Source organism: Martes martes (genome assembly GCF_963455335.1).
Source record: "Martes martes genome assembly, chromosome: 12".
Taxonomy (NCBI): domain Eukaryota; kingdom Metazoa; phylum Chordata; class Mammalia; order Carnivora; family Mustelidae; genus Martes; species Martes martes.
The window spans coordinates 88,344,437-88,362,940 of NC_137900.1; the positions used below are offsets into that span (position 1 = coordinate 88,344,437).

At 48.7% G+C, this 18,504-nt stretch overlaps 1 protein-coding gene across 3 annotated transcripts in view; it reads left to right on the forward strand.

The window, feature by feature from the left end:
• GARNL3 (GTPase activating Rap/RanGAP domain like 3) overlaps nt 1–18,504 on the forward strand; it is a 143,111-nt gene that overhangs the window by 108,082 nt on the left and 16,525 nt on the right. For all 3 annotated transcript variants that reach the window (XM_080819379.1, XM_080819378.1, XM_080819380.1), the window contains 7 exons: nt 490–594; nt 1,577–1,651; nt 4,874–4,985; nt 10,096–10,194; nt 10,553–10,669; nt 11,219–11,394; nt 13,096–13,254. In XM_080819379.1, coding sequence (XP_080675505.1) covers nt 490–594; nt 1,577–1,651; nt 4,874–4,985; nt 10,096–10,194; nt 10,553–10,669; nt 11,219–11,394; nt 13,096–13,254 — 843 coding nt within the window. The remainder of the gene's footprint in view (nt 1–489; nt 595–1,576; nt 1,652–4,873; nt 4,986–10,095; nt 10,195–10,552; nt 10,670–11,218; nt 11,395–13,095; nt 13,255–18,504) is intronic.

The following is an 18,504-nucleotide window of genomic DNA, read 5'->3' on the forward strand; positions in this document are numbered from 1 at the left end:
CACGCCTGGGAGACGGGTATCGGCCACGCAAAGACACTGCGACTCCGAAATTAACTCACTTGCCCAACGTTACTGCGAAGGCCACGGCGTCACACAGCCCCAGGGGTACCGTTCACCTTGAATTCCGGACGCCTTGTTCCGGCGGGGAGGTGGTTGCTCTCTGTGAAAGTGTCCCTGGAGCTGTGCCAGGCGGTGACTCCATCATCACACCCCGGAAGCTAGCAAGCCCCAGAGCTGCTGGCATGCTTGACTCCAAAGCCAGTGCTCTCGGTCCAGACGCGACCCTCGCTCTCCACCCGTTGGCCTTCTACCCCCGGCCTCTAGCACCAGCCCTGGCCCGTCAGGGACGCCCTCCGTACAGGCTTGAGGAGCGAATGGGCTCAGAAAGTTGAAACAGCATTTGGACAGATAGGTCTGTGCGTTAAGAGAAGCCAGAGGATGAGACTCGACAACCATTTCTGGAATTCGTAACTTGTTTCTCTTTCCTAGAACATGCTCAATAGACGGTCTTTTAGTGACGTCTTACCGGAGTCACCCAAGTCCGCACGGAAGAAAGAGGAAGCCCGCCAGGCGGAGTTTGTCAGAATCGGGCAGGTGGGTTTTATTCTGAAGCCTCTTCGGCGAGATGTGCAGTCGGGAGCCCCGTCCACACCAGATGGCCTGCCTGTGAAGAGCTTCCCGTCTGTGTACTCCCGCGGGAGCTCTGTAGTTTCTCTCAGGATAACTGTGGAAACCAGGAGTGAGATTTTTTATAATCACGTAGGCGGGGTTCTCTGCAGGTGGGAGTGGGAGCAAAGCCTTCTGCTGAAGAGGGGGTGCCGCTGCCTCCAGGCGCAGATGGGGCTCCCTCTTGTCAAGGGAGCGGATACCATTTGCCTCCCTCCTGAGGAATTTCTGAAGAGCGAGGGGTCCGCTAGGGAAAGCGCCTTGAACTCCCCTGGCAGGAGGAGGCACACCCGAGCTCCCGCAGAGTTAGGTGGCTCCCCCGTAGCATCTTATTCCAGATTCTGGAGGAAATCACTCCCGCTTTGCCTCATCCCATATGACGTTCAGATGTCTCCGTTCTGGGAGGTGACCCAGCTTTCTGTCTTCATCCCTTGTCCCAGCACGGAGGGGGAGAGCTGCCAGCTGCGGCTAGGGTTCTGACCCAAAGGGAAGAACCAAGCAGGGTGACCCAGGAAAGCTTAGGGGCAAAAGTAACTTAGCCCCAAACAGGTGCACTGTGACAGGGGCTCTCCGATGCAGATCCTTGTTGAAAGGCACCCTGACTCTGCTTTCTGAGATTCTGAGTCATCAAGTTTAGGAGGGACCTGGGCGTGTTTTCAGTCTCCCGGTGTAGGAATCACTGCCCTGAGATACCCATGAGTTGAAATGACAGGATGGGGTCCTTTGGGCAGGGACATTGTCATTAAGCTGCATTTCTTATCTTCAGTGAGAGGGCAGTGTGGGAACCTGACACTGTAATCTAAAATGGCTCCTATTTTATTAAAAGAATTCTTTTCAAATCACATTTGTTGGGCCTGCGGTTCTTTTACTGCCTTGTAACGAACTTTAAAAGAGATCTCTGTTCTATAAGGCACTGAAACTGAAGTCCATCGTGAGAGGGGACGCTCCGTCAAGTTTGGTGGCTTCAGGGATCTGTAAAAAAGAGGTGAGTCGATGCTACTGTCAAGTTCACCTGTGAAGGTCCTTTGTTGTGAGTGAAGTTATTGTGCTTCTTAGAGATTTGTGGGACAGGCGGGAGAGATGAGCTTGTCTGTTGCAGAGTCCCCAGGGAAAGCCCCAGATAAAGTCGAGTAGCATTTAGGGAGAACCCCTCCCCCCCGTTTCCATAGCGTGTATGTGCCTTTGCTTGCTTAATGGGAGCAGAGCTGCTGGAGCAGGCCTGGTGAGGCCGACGGGGCTGGGCAGTGCTCAAGCCTTGTGTGCGTACAGAGCACCCGTATATCTCGACCACATGCGTGTTCTGATGCTGCAGCTCCGCAGAGGGCTCAAGATTGTGCATTTCTCACAAGCTCTCCTGCGGTGCCTGGACACACTCCACAAAGCTCTAGCGCTGTGCGTCTCCAGGTTTTGTGTGTACTACAATCACCCCCTTTTGAATGTCTGACTCAGTAGGTCTGGGGTGAGCCCTGAGAACCTGCATTTCTAACGAGCTCCCAGGCGATGCTGATGTTGCTGGTCAGAGGACCACAGCCGAGAAACCGCTGCTTCCTCTATCGTTCATTCAGTCACCCCAGAAATGATGTGGTGTGTGTATCTACTTCTCGTCTCCACTTTCCTTGGGGGAAAAAACGAGGTGGTGATCAGGAGGAGAAGAGCAGACGATAAACTGGCCAGACAGAAATGTACTGTGTGCGCGATTTTGTATCATAAACAAATCTCTATGTCCCTAGTTATGTCTGTGTTCCAAGTATGTCAAAGTTCGCTACGTGGAACAAACCTGCAGACGGCGCATGACTAGAGAAGTGTCCGTTATAAAAGCAAAAGAATTATGAATGCTTTTACTTTAGTGATAAAGGTAGAAATGCTTTATATGTGACTTACACTCTCTTTAAAGCCTGGTTTCCGGTAAATGATGAGCCCAAAATACAACTGATGCTAGAAAACCACAACCAATTTAAGAGCAGACTGATGGCAAAGCATCTTTTCCAAAGGTTGCATAAATTCCCACTATCGGCTCTTTGTGTGAATGGTAGAAACCACAGTGTTTCCAAGAGCTCTATAAATACCAGATTCCAGCAGGATTTAGTAACCTTGAAAAGAAGTTCTTAGACATCCATAAAAATGAAAGTCTGTGGAAATGTAACTTGTTCGCCGGTAAAGAGCAAAGCAAGAACTTTGAATTTTTCTATCCATTCAGAACCTGCCAGTGGGCCCCAGGCCTGCCTTGGAGAAACACTGACCTAGAGGCCCTCACGGACTTCTGTGCAGCTGCCTCCGAACAGGCCAGAGTCCCACATGCTGCTCCCAAGAGTGTCTTATTTCCAAAGAAGAAGCTTTGTCAACCTCTTAGGCACCCATCAATCCATGTGCTTATTAATGTTCTTAGAGGGTCCAGCAAAGAGGCCTGCACTTAGGCCCCATCCCTGCCCTACAGACTCTACACCAAGCCCCTCACTTGGCAGAAGGGAGTCCAGTGCAGTGGCAAATGCCATCAGTCCTCAGAGTGGAGCCTCTGTGGGACCAACTCTGGGTTCCTGTCACTAATACTTCATACATGGTGGCCTCAGGCAACCTGGAGTCCCTGACCCCTTTGAGTGAGAACCCAGGAAAGCAGTGGTCATCCCCACACACACATACACTAGCCCATTAAAATGTATGGATGACACATGTACACAACATTTTGAATACAATTTCAGGGCTTCCCACACCTCCTCAAGCTCTTTCTGGATCCTCTAGGACCCTCTTTGAACTCCTGTCTGCCTAAGTGTTCTAAATTTGTGTGCTCTGCTCAGAGAACATTTTGTTATTAAGAGTTGGCTTTTATGTCTTGGTGTTACCTAATGCTCAGACGTCTGGATCTGTCTCCCAATTGGCCTTTACAGTGGCTTTGCTTCTTCATGTCCACCTGCTATAAGTCACAAAGTCAGAATTTCCAGACATCTTCTTAGGGAAATGCCATTCCAATTAATGACCTGCGCTTGTGTCGCCCTTTCCAGGTTGTAAAATGTCTCCACTTTCTTTGTGTGATCTTTCCAGAATGTCCTGAGCCTTATCTTAGCAATTACAAGATTTCTTTTGAGGCTTGTGAGTTTCTTAAAGCGACAGCATACTTTTCTAAGACAGCGGTAGTGCACACGTATTTACCCTCATCCCAAATGACACCCTGGAAGGTGATCTCACTGCCACCACTTCTACTTTCAGTATGCAAACATGGACTCCCCCAGTGCACGCACACATCCCCATGTGCACACACACACACCCCCATGTGCATACACACACGTGCATACACAGGGTGTTGTACCACCCCCAGAGAGCACGTCTGACTGAGAGTAAATCTGCAAATGTGAAATTTTGACTTGTCCCTGGGAAGCTCCCAAAACATCTCTGTCCTTCGAGACCAAGCCTCCTGGCTCTGGGCATCCCCACGGATGGGGGCTAACCCTGATGCCCGAACCAGGTATGAGACGAAGGGCAAGAGGGCACGCGATATGACTACATCGTGCGGGCGCCTGAGCCCGTTTCAGGCAGCCTCTCCCATGTTCTAACAAACCTGTTATTTTTTTTTCCTTTAAGATTTTGTAGCCTTAAGTGGGTCAGTAAGCATTTTCACGTTAAGGCAGTATCAACATCTTGCCTTGTGTATGCCTTCGTAATTTTACTGAGTCAGCAGCACAGATCTGATTTTTTTTTAGAGTTACATGGGTCTTCCTTTAGTGATGAGCTCCTGTGGAGTTTTCAAAAAATAGGCAGCAATTGGCCCAACTTCAGGTATTAAGGAAAAATGTTTGCTTAGAAGATGTTACCAATGTTTTGGCGGCTCGCAAGGAGGATTATTACATATGGAGACATGTCATTCTGCCAGCAGCCTGTGTCTTCCCTCTTTTCCTGCTGCATATGTATTTGAAAGATTTTTCTTCTTAAGAAAGTTTACTGAGGGGCATCTGGCTGGCTCACTCGGTGGAGCGTGCAACTCTATCTTCAATTCATGAGTTTGAACCCCATGTCGGGTATAGAGATGACTTGAAAATAAAATATTTTTTAAAAAGATAAGAAAAAAAAAAAACAAAGAAAGAAAGGTCACTGAAGTTAGGGTCCGTTTAGCTTCCCGAGCTGTGGTCTCAGGTGGCGTACCGTACTTTTCGATCCGAGGGACCGCAGGATATCCTTTCTGGTACACTTACTTTCTGATGCTTTTGTTGTCTTGCAGCCTTGGGAGCCCCAGTGTTTCTGCAGTAATTTCCCTCATGAAGCCGTGTGTGCGGATCCCTGGGGCCAGGCCCTGCTGGTTTCCACGGATGCTGGTGTCTTGCTAGTGGACGGTTAGTGAGTAGCTGCTCCTTCAAATGTCTTCGTTTGTATAACTTGTAGGGCTTCTGAGACGCGTGACAGCCAGTCAACTCCCTGTAGATAAGTGTGTCATCAGCAGTGAGGTTAGCGAAGTTTTCCTTTTCTTACAAAATTAACCCCTTCTTTTCAGGACAAGCAGAGGGAATATATTCTGAACGAGCAAGCCAGAGGGTGAGTCGTGCATGACGGGTTCATGCCTGCCCCGAATCTGATTAGTCCATGGACATATAATGACCCACAGAAAGAATCTCCTTTTTGGCCAATACCTATCATGATTCTAACATTTTACCTTAAATCAACATCTCCTATCTCAGAGACATCCTCTCTCTCTCTCTCTCTCTCTCTCTCTCTTTAATGTTTCTGATTCAAAAAGTATCTTGTGTCTAAAACAAGTAAGAAGAATCTTAGATAACCCAGTTTTGTTGAATATAGAAACAGAAAGATTTGACAGGAAGAGAGATTTCAACTTAATATAAAATCAAACTTTTTGACAGTCAAGTGGATCAGTGTGCCTGGGGAGGTGGTCAGTTCCCTGTCACCAAAGATCAGCCATCAGAAGGACATGACGGGGCGCCTGGGTGGCTCAGTGGGTTAAAGCCTCTGCCTTTGGCTCAGGTCATGATCTCAGGGTCCTGGGATCGAGTTCCGCATCGGGCTCTCTGCTCAGCAGGGAGCCTGCTTCCTCCTCTTTCTCTGCCTGCCTCTCTGCCTACTTGTGATCTCTGTCTGTCAAATAAATAAAAAAAAATCTTTAAAAAAAAATAAAAGACATGACCTTGGCAAGGATCCTGGAGAAAGAGTTCAACTTCAGATGGGGATTTCATTTAGACTCGAGGACTGTGTGGTCTCTTCCAGCAGGAGGCCCCTTTGGATTTTTCCAGACTGTCGATGAAGGTTAAAGGGGCTAAACCCGGTAGGAAGTCGTCTCCTGGGGCTTCTGAGGGAGCTGTGGGCCTAGAGACAGTGTCTCCCAAGGGTACATCTTAGACAGCACACAGCAGGCTGCCCAGTCTTGGTTACCATCCTGATGTTTTATGAGATTCCTAATCTCCACCACTGAGAGGGACATGATGGCCTAGAACTGTGACATCTTCCCATTCTTGGCCACCGCCTTCACTCCCTCCTCTGACCCTGTCAGCCTGTTTCCTGAGTGCCGCGCCCTTGGGAAGTGGAAGTAGATGCCTTCCGTGGGAAAACAAGACAGGCAGACCAGGCTTTATAATGGACTTATTTCTGACTTCCTCTGTTACTTCATCTGTTTTATATATATATGTATGTATATGTATACATATATATGTAAATATATGTAAATGTATGTGTGTATGCATATATAAACACATATAAGTATATATATAATTCACTTATTTACTGAAAGACAGATAATCTAAAATTTATAAGCTGAGCATTTAAATATTTAATTTTAGAAATTACAAAACAATTAGAGCATCTTTGTGATCTTAAAGAAAACTGAGCCTCTGTGAGCTTCAGATTCCTCTGAGGTTGGGGAGGGTTTTTTAAGCGGCTGCAAGCTGGTTCACGATAATGAAAACAGAAAAAATAAACAAACTGGGACTGATGATGGTAACTCCAAAAAGGGATTGTGGAGATTATGAATATCTATGCTAAGTGCTTGGGTCAGTGTCGGGCCCATAGCCGTAGTAGTAACTTAGTAAACAACAGTTACTTGTATTTATGATATCCCTGTGGATGTGTTAAAAAGGGAACAAGGTCCATAGATTTGCCAAAGGCACAACCAAATAAAATAATTTATTAAAAAAAAACAACAACCATGGGGTGCCTCGGTAGCTCAGTGGGTTAAGCCTTTCTGCCTTCAGCTCAGGTCATGATCCCAGAGTCCTGGGATCAAGCCCTGCACCGGGCTCTCTGCTCAGCAAGGAGCCTGCTTCCCTCTCTCTCTGGCTGCCTCTCTGCCTGCTTGTGATCTCTCTGTCAAAAAAATAAATAAAATCTTAAAAAAAAACAAAAAAACAAACACAACCAGACTTTAGATGTACAGTCTCGTTTCTTCATCTCTTCATTTTATGGATGAAGAAACAAAAGAAACTGTGTCTTGCCCAAGATCACACAGCTGGTTAGTGGCACATCTGGAACTGGAACCCAGAGGTGATTTTTATCTAGCACTGTCCACTAAACCAACTACATTTTATGAAAATCAAATTAAACTCTACCCATATTACTGTCTTTACCTTAACACAGGTTTCCAAAAATACAGTCCTCGGCAAATAATTATGAAACATGTTTTGATCGAAAGGGAGTTATATTCCAAATGTTTGTTGTTTTTAGGAACAAGAAAATATGCTTTATAATGGCTCTTTGTGAGGCTTGTCTAAAAAAACAACAACGTAATTCTCTTTGAGTCAGCTCCTGGTTTTTAAATGTAAAATCCAAACCAAGATTACCAAATCCCCTTCTGAAATTTTCATTTTCTGAATCCAAAATTTAATGGAGGTGTTAAATTTAAGGATTCCCGTGATGTGCCAGGAAGCTCTTTTCTTCCAACTTGGGGGAAGTGGCGGAACACAGATGGTAGCCGTATACACCCCCCAGGAGCTTGGGTTTATTTCTCAGATTATTGTTTTCATTCCCTGGGTGTGCAGCTCTGCTACTCCGTTTGCTTTTGTAAGAAAAGAATAGCCCTTCAGGCTTTCTTTGTATTCCTCATTGCACTTTGAAGCCCCAGTGCTCTCGTTACTTCTTTGTTTACCTTTTTCTTGTCGATACTTAATCACATTATGAATCTTTTCCATGAGTGAATCTCTCCATTTCCTTTCGGGCCACGTTCCACTCTATCCCATTAGCGTCTGCCTAATTTCATTAGACCTACCCCCTTGAGAGTCTGCTTCTGTCAAGGTCATTATTAAAACTCAAGGTCCTTTGTATTCTAAGTGTAGCAAAAGCTACTTTGAAGGGAGACTACACGCCGATGGAAGATGCCATGACCGTTCGTTTTGGGTTTGCAGTAATAGAAAAGTCAGCTCTAAAAGATCACTGCTTCATAAAGAGATGACAAGAAGGAAAACATTGCTACAGAAGAGTCATTAAAGTCACGTGTCACTTTCTCAGATCCTTGCTTCCTCTCCCTTCCCAGCTATGTATAAACTTGTTCAGCCACCTGAGAAAGATTTGACGGAGAATAAATGCTGATTTATTCTGTACACAGGTGTGCTGCTACACAGTATCCCTCTGTCTTCAATGTCAAACGAAGCGCTTCTGTCATTTATGAGTTCTTTCCAGTACTCTTGCCCGTGCGGTGGCCCCATCCATCCCCGGGGCTGCCGTGCTGCCTTTAGGCTAAGAGTATAGGCTTTTTCCCCGCACGGACCTGGGTCCCTCCACACGTTCAAGACGTGACTCTAGACGAGTTATTAGCACGTCTGAGCCTCAGGTCCTTGTCTGTTAGGTGGGAGTATTAGTAGTTCCTACCTAAGAGGGTCCTTGGGACATTTCAGTTAATAACATGCGAAGCGCTCAGCCCTGAGACCTGACACGCAGGATGCCCTCTGTGTATGTGAGCTGCTGCTCACAAAATGAAATAACCAGGGCGCCTGCGTGGTTCAGTCAGTTAAGCATCTGACTCTTGGTTCCGGCTCAGGTCATGATCTCAGGGTGGTGAGATCGAGGCTGGAGTCGGGCTGCCTGTTCAGCATAGAGTCTGCATCCCTTCTCCCTCTCCTGGGCCCCTCGTCCCACTTGCATTCTCTCTCTCTCAAATAAATAAGTATTTTTAAAAATGAAATAACCATAGTTATTTAGTCAGGTATGATGATTGGTATTGGAGTGATCATCCCATGTTTTGAAAATTCATGTCTGTCCCCAACAGAAGCACAAAGCCTGAGCATAGAATAGAATTTACACTTGCAGAAAGAATGTAGGGGAGCCAGAGCAAGGCCCTCTGTCTAACAAAAGCTTGGCAGGCTCTGTACTTGGACAAAGCCAGAGCCCACACAGGCCGGCAAGGAGCGGGAGAATCCTCCCCTTGGAAGCAGTTAGGAACCCCGTCCCAACAACGCAAGCTCTTCTCTCTCCCCGGCACCATCCAGGGGGAAATAAACTCCCAGCCAGGCTGATTTCTAGAAGAGCCAAGACCCTCAGGGCCCCATGCACCTAAATGGTAACCAAAGAACCAAACCGAGACTCGCAACAGAGTACTTGAAGACCTAAATGTCAGACAAAGTACCGATAAAGAAAAAGCCACTTATCCAGCCTGAAATGTCTACACCATCCCATGTCCTCTTTGTCTTGCATTGATTCTACCTCCTGCTCAGAACAGACCCTTTGCTTACAAAAGAGCCTTAGTATTTCTTTCGGCCCTCTCTGTCCTGGGGACCCCCAGGAACAAGGGGTTTGCTAGCAATTTAAGTTCCCAGTAAGTAAACTTAACAACAAATCCTGTATATCATTCAGTGTCTTCGATCATCCCTTCACCAGAACTTTTCCTGAACGTTCCCATTACAATTAATTTTTTTTTCCTGTTATTTGGGTAACTTAGTCAACATTTCTCTCTTATTTTTGTCTAAAAAGGAGATTTCCTATTTCTCTATAGAGAAATACTGGAAATGTGTAGGTAAACTCTTTTTGATATGGAGATAGACATGAAATAGGGTGGGTTTCTATTTGTTTTAAATTCAAAAGGAAATTTTTATTTTGCTTTCTGGAGAAATATACAAAATAACCTGAGAAGTGATGTGATTTCAAAATTACATAAAAATAAAATACTTAAGAGAAATGACTGAGCTTTTTTCCCCTTTTTTTGTAATTTGCTGTTCAGTCGTTTGGTACAATGCCAAGTAAAAACTGGGGTGGAGAGATGATGTGTTTTCTTTGATGAATATTGAAGAGAAGAATATAGTTTCTAGGCCCTGGCTCTGTTTCCAGTAGAGAGGAAGGAATGTCAGTCCTTCTCCCTGAACTGAGAGAATAGTGTTTGACCTTATGAACGTTCTAGAAGCTGATGTTCCTTGCCTAGAGAGAACTCGAGTCCAGGACCACTGACAGGCACATTTTATAGGTTCTGAAAGTGTGGGCTGGGTCCAGTTCTGGGAACCATGTCTCCTCTTCCAGATGACCTCCCGTCAGTGCCCGTGTTTGACAAAACCCTGCCGGTGAAGCAGATGCATGTGCTCGAGACTCTGGACCTCCTGATCCTCAGAGCAGACAAAGGTGATACTTCCCTGCCCCGCGGTGTCCTCTGGGAGCAGGGAAGCCGGTAGCCTTCTGTGGCCACCACGAGGCTCGCGGTGGTCGGACCACGTGGGTCATGCCAACTACTGCCTTGTGGGTGGCCGGTGCTCAGGGTCCCCGGATGGGTCTTTGTTCTCTTGGGTGGGGGAGTCAGAAGGGAGGGAGGGAGAAGGGTGGAGGGCACAGTGTTCAATGCACTGTTGGGTAGAGGCAGCGTAGGGTTTCTTCTCAGTTCTAGAACACCTCAGCTCCTAGTTCTGTAGCAGTTGCCTTCCTGCACAATCCGCTCTTCCAGTCTTCCCGCCCATCTCCTCCTGCGCCTTCTTTATCTCCCCAGGGAAAGACGCCCGCCTCTTTGTCTTCAGGCTCAGTGCTGTGCACAAGGCCATCGAGGGCAAACAGCCCGTGAAGAGCAGGTGTGACTGCAGGGACAACAAGCTGGAGAAAACGAAAGGTGACCACAGTCTTCGTTATCTTGGTGGTTTCTGGTCAATTCTTTTTCTCCCTCAGATTGATCAGATCTCACTGGAATTTGGTTTTATTGGTTTGGTTTTTACCCGGAAACATCACTAAGATAGCATGACTCTTTCCCTAAGAGAAGCCCAAGAGGTAGCCCAACATGTGAAGGGCTAAGAGGAAAGTCTAGGCCTGACGTGACAAGCTTTGAAGGTGAGTTGAGTTCTGTTCACACATCCGTGAAGAGAGACTTTTAGCCTCTGGTTCCCGGAGGTCCGCTCACCGGTCGCTTTAAGTCATACGGTGTCATGAGTGTGAAGCTAAGACCACAAACTCTAGAATACAGAGACTATGACTTCCTTCATTTTCCTGAAACTCAGCCTAACTTGTATTTCCCATCTCCATTTGCCTGGGGGCTGGAGCGTTGTCAGGCACCCGCCTCGGTCATGTTCAATGTCCAGGGTCCTTAGGTGTCACCACATTGTCGAGGCCTGGGCGCTGCCAGGGTCCTGTCACGTGTTCAGCATCCTTTCTCTCTCTCCCCCAGGCTGCCACCTCTACGCCATTAACACTCACCACAGCAGAGAGCTGAGGATAGTCGTCGCCATCCGGAACAAACTGCTCCTGATCACGAGGAAACACAACAAGCCCGGCGGGCTGGCCGGCATCTCCCTGCTGTCGCCCCTGTCGGAGTCACCTGTGGAGGAATTCCAGTACATACGGGTAGGTCCGCCCTTCAGATCCCTTCTCTCCTGGCCAAGGTGTTAGGAGGCAGACTCTCTCATTCCACCCAGGCTCTGTCACCCACGGGGGTTGCCTCACAGGTCAGTACCCAGCGGGGGAAACCCAGCCTGCTGCCCTGGTTTCCCCGGAGGACTGAGGCTTCGGGGCTTTTCCCTACTCCATCCAGCTCATTCATGCCAGGGCCACCTACCGGTGCTGTTCTAGGCACTAGGGAGACGGCCGTGAGCAGTCTCCCTTCTCATGGAGATGGCTTTGTGGTTGTAGGATGACTTAAAGGAGAAACTAATTCTCTGTGTCCCGAGGATAACAGTAAAGCAAATTGAGGGAGGAGAGGACAAGGAGTGGGGGCGGGGGGATCTGTTCTAGAAAGGGTGTCCCAGAAGCCCTCTCTGAAAAGGTTGCCTTTGAGCAGAGATCCAAGGGAAATACAGGGTAGAGGAGAAGAACATCTGGGGAAAGGAGGCAGCAGCCAATTAAGGACCCAAGGCCCTGTTCAAGGCACGGTCTGGAGGCCACAGTGGCTGGAGCTGAGGGAACAAGGCAGGGAGGGCAGAGAGCCCTGAAGGCCATTGCTAAGATTTTGGCTTCGACTCTGACTGAGAGGAGGCAGCCAGTGGAAGGTTTTAAAAATACCTTTCTGGCCCCTACAGAGAAGAGCATGGTGGGGGAGGGCCAAGCGGAAAGAAGGAGACATTAAGAGGTTAATGCAGGATCCTAGCAATAGATGACGGTGGCTTTGGTGGCCAGAGAAGGGGAAGGAGCTGCCCAGCCTTCCTGAGCTGGTAGGATTGGCAGATCCACTAAGGGTGGGACCTTGGAGGGAAGCCTCCTTGAGGGTCCCTTTCCTGCTCTTACAATCTCTTACCTTCTTAAAAACTTGGGCATATTAGATATGAACCATGTCAGAGATTGGCTCCCAGGGCCGACTCTGCCTGTAGGTGAGCCAAGCAATTATTTTTGCCAGAGTGAAAGCCTCCTGAGTTATGCATATCCATTTCTGCTAATAGTCAATTTAGGCAGACAGAACCGCCATCACAGTGACGTTAAAACAAGTTAAAATCTTGCTCTATTTAGGTGTTAGTCCTCTTAATATAGTAATTAGCGATCTTAATGACTATTTCTGTAGAGCACGTGCATTTCTGTAGCATATCAGCTCTGAAATCGGATTTCCTGAGCTCCAATCTTGGCTGCCCCACTCCTGTAAACTACGTGAATGTAGGCAAGTCATGTGACCTCTGAGCCTCAGTCTCCTTATCTGTAAAATAGAATAATAAATAGCCTTACCTACTTCATAAGGTCATTCTGAGGATCCAGTGAGAACCGTACCTGGCACTGTGTTAAGTGCTCAGCAAGGTTAGCAATTATAATTCCATTATTACTGAGTCACAGAACAGGGCTAAACTCTCTGGGGGCTAATGAGGGTCATGCTGTTGATTAGGTTTTGTCAGGTATTTTGAGGACAGGTTGTGGGAGAGGGGATTCTGGCACAATCTCTGCCCCCTCTTTCTCTGTCCCCACCTTCCCTGCCAGGAAAGGCTCAGCAGGAGCCTAGGGAGGGAACCCAATACTAGATGGGGGGTGGGGGGTGGGGGGTAGCAGGTAGAGGGGAGGGTGGTTGCTGCGAAAATGGCTGCTCCGTGTCCTGACCCCCTTCTCCCCACATCATCATCACCCACACAGGAGATCTGTCTGTCCGACTCTCCCGCGGTGATGACCTTAGTAGACGGGCCAACCGAGGAGAGTGACAATCTCATCTGTGTGGCTTACCGACACCAGTTTGATGTGGTGAACGAGAGCACGGGGGAGGCCTTCCGGCTGCACCACGTGGAGGCCAGCAGGGTGAGTCGACAGGTGGAGGGCAAGCGGGAAGCCGAGACTAGGAGCCCGTCTTCTACCCTCCCGAGGCCGCAATTAGGATTTCTTTAAGATCACGTACAACTGAACGCAGTGGTAGTCCGTGATACACTGTTCGGGCTGCACCCCGGGAAGTCACCTTCTTGTGGCTCAGAACGGTTCAGTCTAATGGAATCGCCCCATTGCCCTGCTCAGCTTTTCTAGATCTCCTCCTGCCCTTCTGTCCTTCCTCATAAAGGAGAAGTGAAGCGTCGAAAAGCTCAACCTGAGTAACTAAAGAAATGAGGACATTTGTTCGGTCATTCACTCCGGAAGGGCCTTATCCTCTCTCCATGGCCCAGGCAGACTCTCAGCTTGGGGCTCGGGTGGTTGGGGCGGGCTCAGCCCCTGGGTCCATCCGCCAAAATCTCCCTAGGAAAGGGGGAAGGGAAGGGACACCGCAAGGAGAGAGAAAGAGTATCTCCTTCTAGCCTGAGCTACACAGAGCACAAGGCTGTCCGGGGTTTGGAGGAGATCCGGGGCCCACCTGTAGCTGTACTTGATGCCAAAGATGACTGGGTAGAGTTTGAATGTCCATGCCCCTGGGGGGCAGGGAGCACTCACCAGCCTAAGACCCGGTGACCTGTCTGTCCATGGAACTGCTCCGTGCTGACACAGCAGATGGGAGAGTTCCTGGGCCCCTTATCACTGGGGAGTAGGGCAAGGCCCAGTAACACTGGGGCCCCTTGAGGTTTGCCTAGCGCGGACCCAGCCCCCCAGCTTGGGTTCCGAGGACACTGCAGAATGGGGACATTGCCTCCATGGAGAACATAGTTCCTGGTGAGGACTTCCAAACCTACAGACTTACTCTAGTCCTGTCCAGCTAGGTCTGAGACTATAGAATTCCTTCTGATTATGCTTTACAAGACATACTAAAAAATACAACTTACATGAGGGCATGGCCAACCCAAATAGTCATTAAAAAATTGCTCATTACTGTATTAAGAAGACTTAACACCAAATGAGAACAAGATTTTAAGAAGTAGAAAAATCATGGGTGCCTGGGTGGCTCAATGGGTTAAAGCCTCTGCCTTTGGCTCGGGTCATGATCCCAGAGTCCTGGGATCGAGCCCCGCATCGGGCTCTCTGCTCAGTGGGGAGCCTGCTACCTCCTCTCTCTCTGCCTGCCTCTCTGCCTACTTCTGATCTCTCTCTGTCAAATAAATAAATAAAATCTTAAAAAAAAAAAAAAGAAGTAGAAAAATCAGAAAAAGAAAAATCTAGATACAATTAGGGGACCTTCTTGCCTCCCACAGTTATCAAGTACAGATCATCGGTTCCTTCTCATATGTTGTATGTATATTTGGTGATGTCCAAACTTGTCTGTAACTGGGGTCCTCTGAGGGGCTTTAAAAGCCACCATTGTCTGTGTCCCACCCCCAGAGATCTTGCTGGTCTTACCGGTGGATACGGGCTTTGGAATTTTTAAAGGATCCTCAGGTGATTCTTAAGTTCAGATAAGTCTGGGAACCGCCTGTGTACATTGCTTCTCAGCTTTAAAAAGATGAGTGCACTGGCCCCACCCCAGATCAATTACAGTGGAATTTCTGGGTGTGTGGGAATCAATATGCTTGTGTCTTGCAAGGCGATGCAGATACAGACCTAGTAGAACGAGTCTGCCCTGAAACTCTTCCTAATTTAAAGCCGGAGGTTTTAAAGCCCTCCATCCCAGCAGCAGGGAACCTATAACCTCTTCCAGGCTCCCAGCTTCTGAGGAGGAAGGGCCCAATTTGGCTTTAAAAGTTCTTGCCCTTCTCGGGGGCACCTAGCTGGCTCAGTCAGAAGACCATACTGCTCTTGATCTTGGGGTTGTAAGTTCGAGCCCCACGTTGGGTGTAGAGATTACTTAAAAATAAAATCTTAAAAAAAAAAAAAAGTTCTTGCCCTTCTCACTTTTCAAAACTGTGTGACTGGCCAAAAGACGTAGGAAAATCACGGCCCAGCAAGCAGGTCTTTGTTCTATCAGTCCCTTCCCTGGCAACCAGTTTCCTAAGACTTCACATGCTTTTTCTGCTGATTGTTATTATTTACTTATATTTAACACCCTAATAATTTAGTAGAGTGCAGATTTTTTTTTTCTTCGTAAGATTCATGAAGACCCAGGAAAAATCAGATGAAAGATGGTTTTCTTGGGTGACTCCTTTGTTTTGTTTTTGTGAAGGTGATCAGGAATAATTCAAAAATATTCTGTCTTTTCTTCAATATGCTTTTTAAAACTAAGTCACTAAGTCTTTCCCTAAAAGAAAACCTTTAGAAAAGTGTTTTTAAGCCCTTCCCTAGATCTAAGTGGGTGAGCATGTGTATTCCATCCTCGGTACATCTGCAGCCGCTGAGTGTTTGCTGAGCGGGTATGGATGCTTGGACACAGCCACTCATCTTTGCAAGGAACTTATTGTCTAACTGGAAAGATAAGCCCTAGAGAAATGAAAAAGGTAATGAACAAAGTGTTTCCTAATAGCCAGTTCCTGCGGGAACTGGACTAGCTTTTTTTTCTTTTCTAATATTTTATTTATTTATTTAAGAGAAAGACCGTGAGAGAGAGAGAGAAGGAGCAAAGAGGAGGGCAGAGGGAGAGGGAGAAGCAGACTCCCTGCTGAGCAGGGAGGCCCATGTGAGGCTCGATCCCTGGACTCTGGGATCAGGACCCGAACTGAAGGAAGACTCTTAACTGACTGAGCTACCCAGGCGCCCCAGGACTAGCTTTTTATCAAGGTGTTCCTGCAGCCCAGGCCCTGGTGCGATGGAAGCAGGAGAGAGAGAGGCCAACCTCCCCCTAAGTCATTGGGCATTTCAGGATGGTTCAAGTTACTCTATGCACAGCACCAGTGTGGATTTCCTGGCCTAGTTTCTCACCTCCACTCCTCCTCTCTTCTCGGCCAAGCCCATTCAATTCCCATGTCAGCCCTTAACCCCACCTGAGGGTGTAAGGGAATCCTAGGTCAAGAGAGGACTTGTTTAAGAAGCATCAAAACAGCAAACTGAAAGTCAACATCAAGTTCATTATGCCAACAGGCCTATCGTGACCTGCTGCCCCAGCTCCAACAGCCAGCGTTGGCCTCCTTCCCAAAACAAAGGTCTCCTCTGGAAGGAACTGCAGACCTGGTGACGACATCTAGATCTCTGGCGTAAATGCCGGACTTAAGTCCCCATCCTGACCATCTATGTGCCCAGGACCCGGGGGGTCTCGGTGGGAAGCTCACCCCAAAATCACATGGCAAGTTCGGACACCGACCTAGCAGTGGCTCCTACTTGCAGCAGGGGCTGGGGAAGGTGGGGTGAAGACTTGGCTTGTTACAAACCAGAGCTTTGTCATTGCCTGCAACACAGCCTGCATCTCTGCACACAGCCATGCTCATCCACCAGTCGGCACGGTCCTGGGACCCCCTCATAGACCCCCGCATGCCAGCAACTCCCCTGGTGTCTGCTGCCGCTGTGTGCAGACCTTGGTCCACTTCTGCCTGAACTTGCTCTACTCCTGGGACGGCTGCGCGTCTCTCCCTCCCCCACCCCAAGCACCTATACAGGCTCTACCTCTAAATGCACAGGCCGTCCCATTCTGGCTTTCCCACTCCAGTGACCCTCCCAAAGTGAGAAGAAACATGGCCGCCGCTGAAAGGTCACTTGTATGTCTGGCCCCATGCCAGGGCACCTCATAAGCACTATCTCCCGACATCTGCCCAGCAACTGTGGGGCATGCCCTGTTCACTTCCCGGTTTTGCAGAAAAGGAAACTGAGACTCAGAAAGGAGTAGTCGCTTATTTACCCAAAACCACACAGCTAGTAAGGAGCAGAGGCAGGATTTGAACCCAGGCTCTCCGACTCGGGAGGCATACTGTGGCCTCCACAGCCACGTCCCAAGGCATGATGGGGGACAGGCCACAAAGGGCCAGGCTACATAGCCGGGAGCACTCGGCCCCTCCTGTTCTCCCTCTGGCTGGGATAAGCGTCATCCAACTGACAAGTACTGGGATACCTGAAGAGGAACTGATTCTAAGACAAAGCGGTGGGGACAGGAAGGTTCCCTCCGGGACCCGAGAGTTCAAAGGCTGCTCCCACACGTCACGTACTCCGTCGTTGCCCATCCCACAGCCAGGTCATGGTGTCCACGGACATTTACTGAGCATTTTCCAAGTGGCAGGCCCTGCGCTAGGTGCTTCTGTAGTGGACTCATGGAACCCTCAGCTGCCGTAGGGGCGGATGTCCTTCCTATCTCTCCTACAAATGGAGAAACTGAGGCTCTGCGAGGCTGAACAGGTGGCCCAAGGGCACACATCTCCAAAGTGACAGAGCTAGGATTTCCTTTATTCAGTCATGCATTCACTGAGGATTCATTCTGCTCCCCCCACGTGCCAGACCCAGGGCAGATGCTGAGTGGGTGATGGCAAACAGCACGGACGAGGCCGCCGTTCACGAAGCTTATGTTCTACTGGGGGGTGGGGGGGAGGGGCCGCTGATAGACAAATAAGTGAACATCAGACAGCGACACACACTATGCAGGTCATTAAAATAGAGGGTATGATATATAGCAGGGGAGGAGTTATCTGGAATTTAATCCCCAAGTCTTTATGCTCCCAGAGTTGACAACTGACCTCTGAGCCTTGCAGTCAGTCTGTCACCCCCCCCCGAAAGCACCCACAGCTCTCGCTTGTGGCATGTACCTTGTTTTATGTATTTATATGCTTTTCTGTTTTTTTCTTGAGGGGCAGAACCCTGCCTTATTCATTTCTGTGTGCTGAATGGCGCCTAGGACAGTGCCAGATGATGAGGGAAGGGAGGGGACAGGGTTCCATCGGAGGGAAGCCGGAGCCAAGGCAGAGGCCCCGTGCTACGTGCGTGAAGTGGGAGGAATGCCCCGTATGGAGGGTGGCCAGCCCAGGCGGACCTGGGCAGCATTGGCTCTGGAAAGGGCTAGAGAGGCGAGCTGAGGGGCACAGGCCCATGCTCCTGCCTGGGGAGATGAGGCTTTGGCTGGGGCGGCCGCAGGCCCACACAAGACACCCGAGATCCCCTGAAGAGGAGACTGCTGGGCTTGGGGGAGTTGGTGGGGGAGCCCTGAGACATCAGGGCTGGCCCTGCTCACAAAAGGGAAGAGGATTAGGAGGAAATTAATCACGTGCAAGAGGAAGATGATCATAGTGCTGACCAGGCAGCGTCAGGCCCTCCTCGAAACCCTTGGCCTCATCTGTGGAGTTCTCA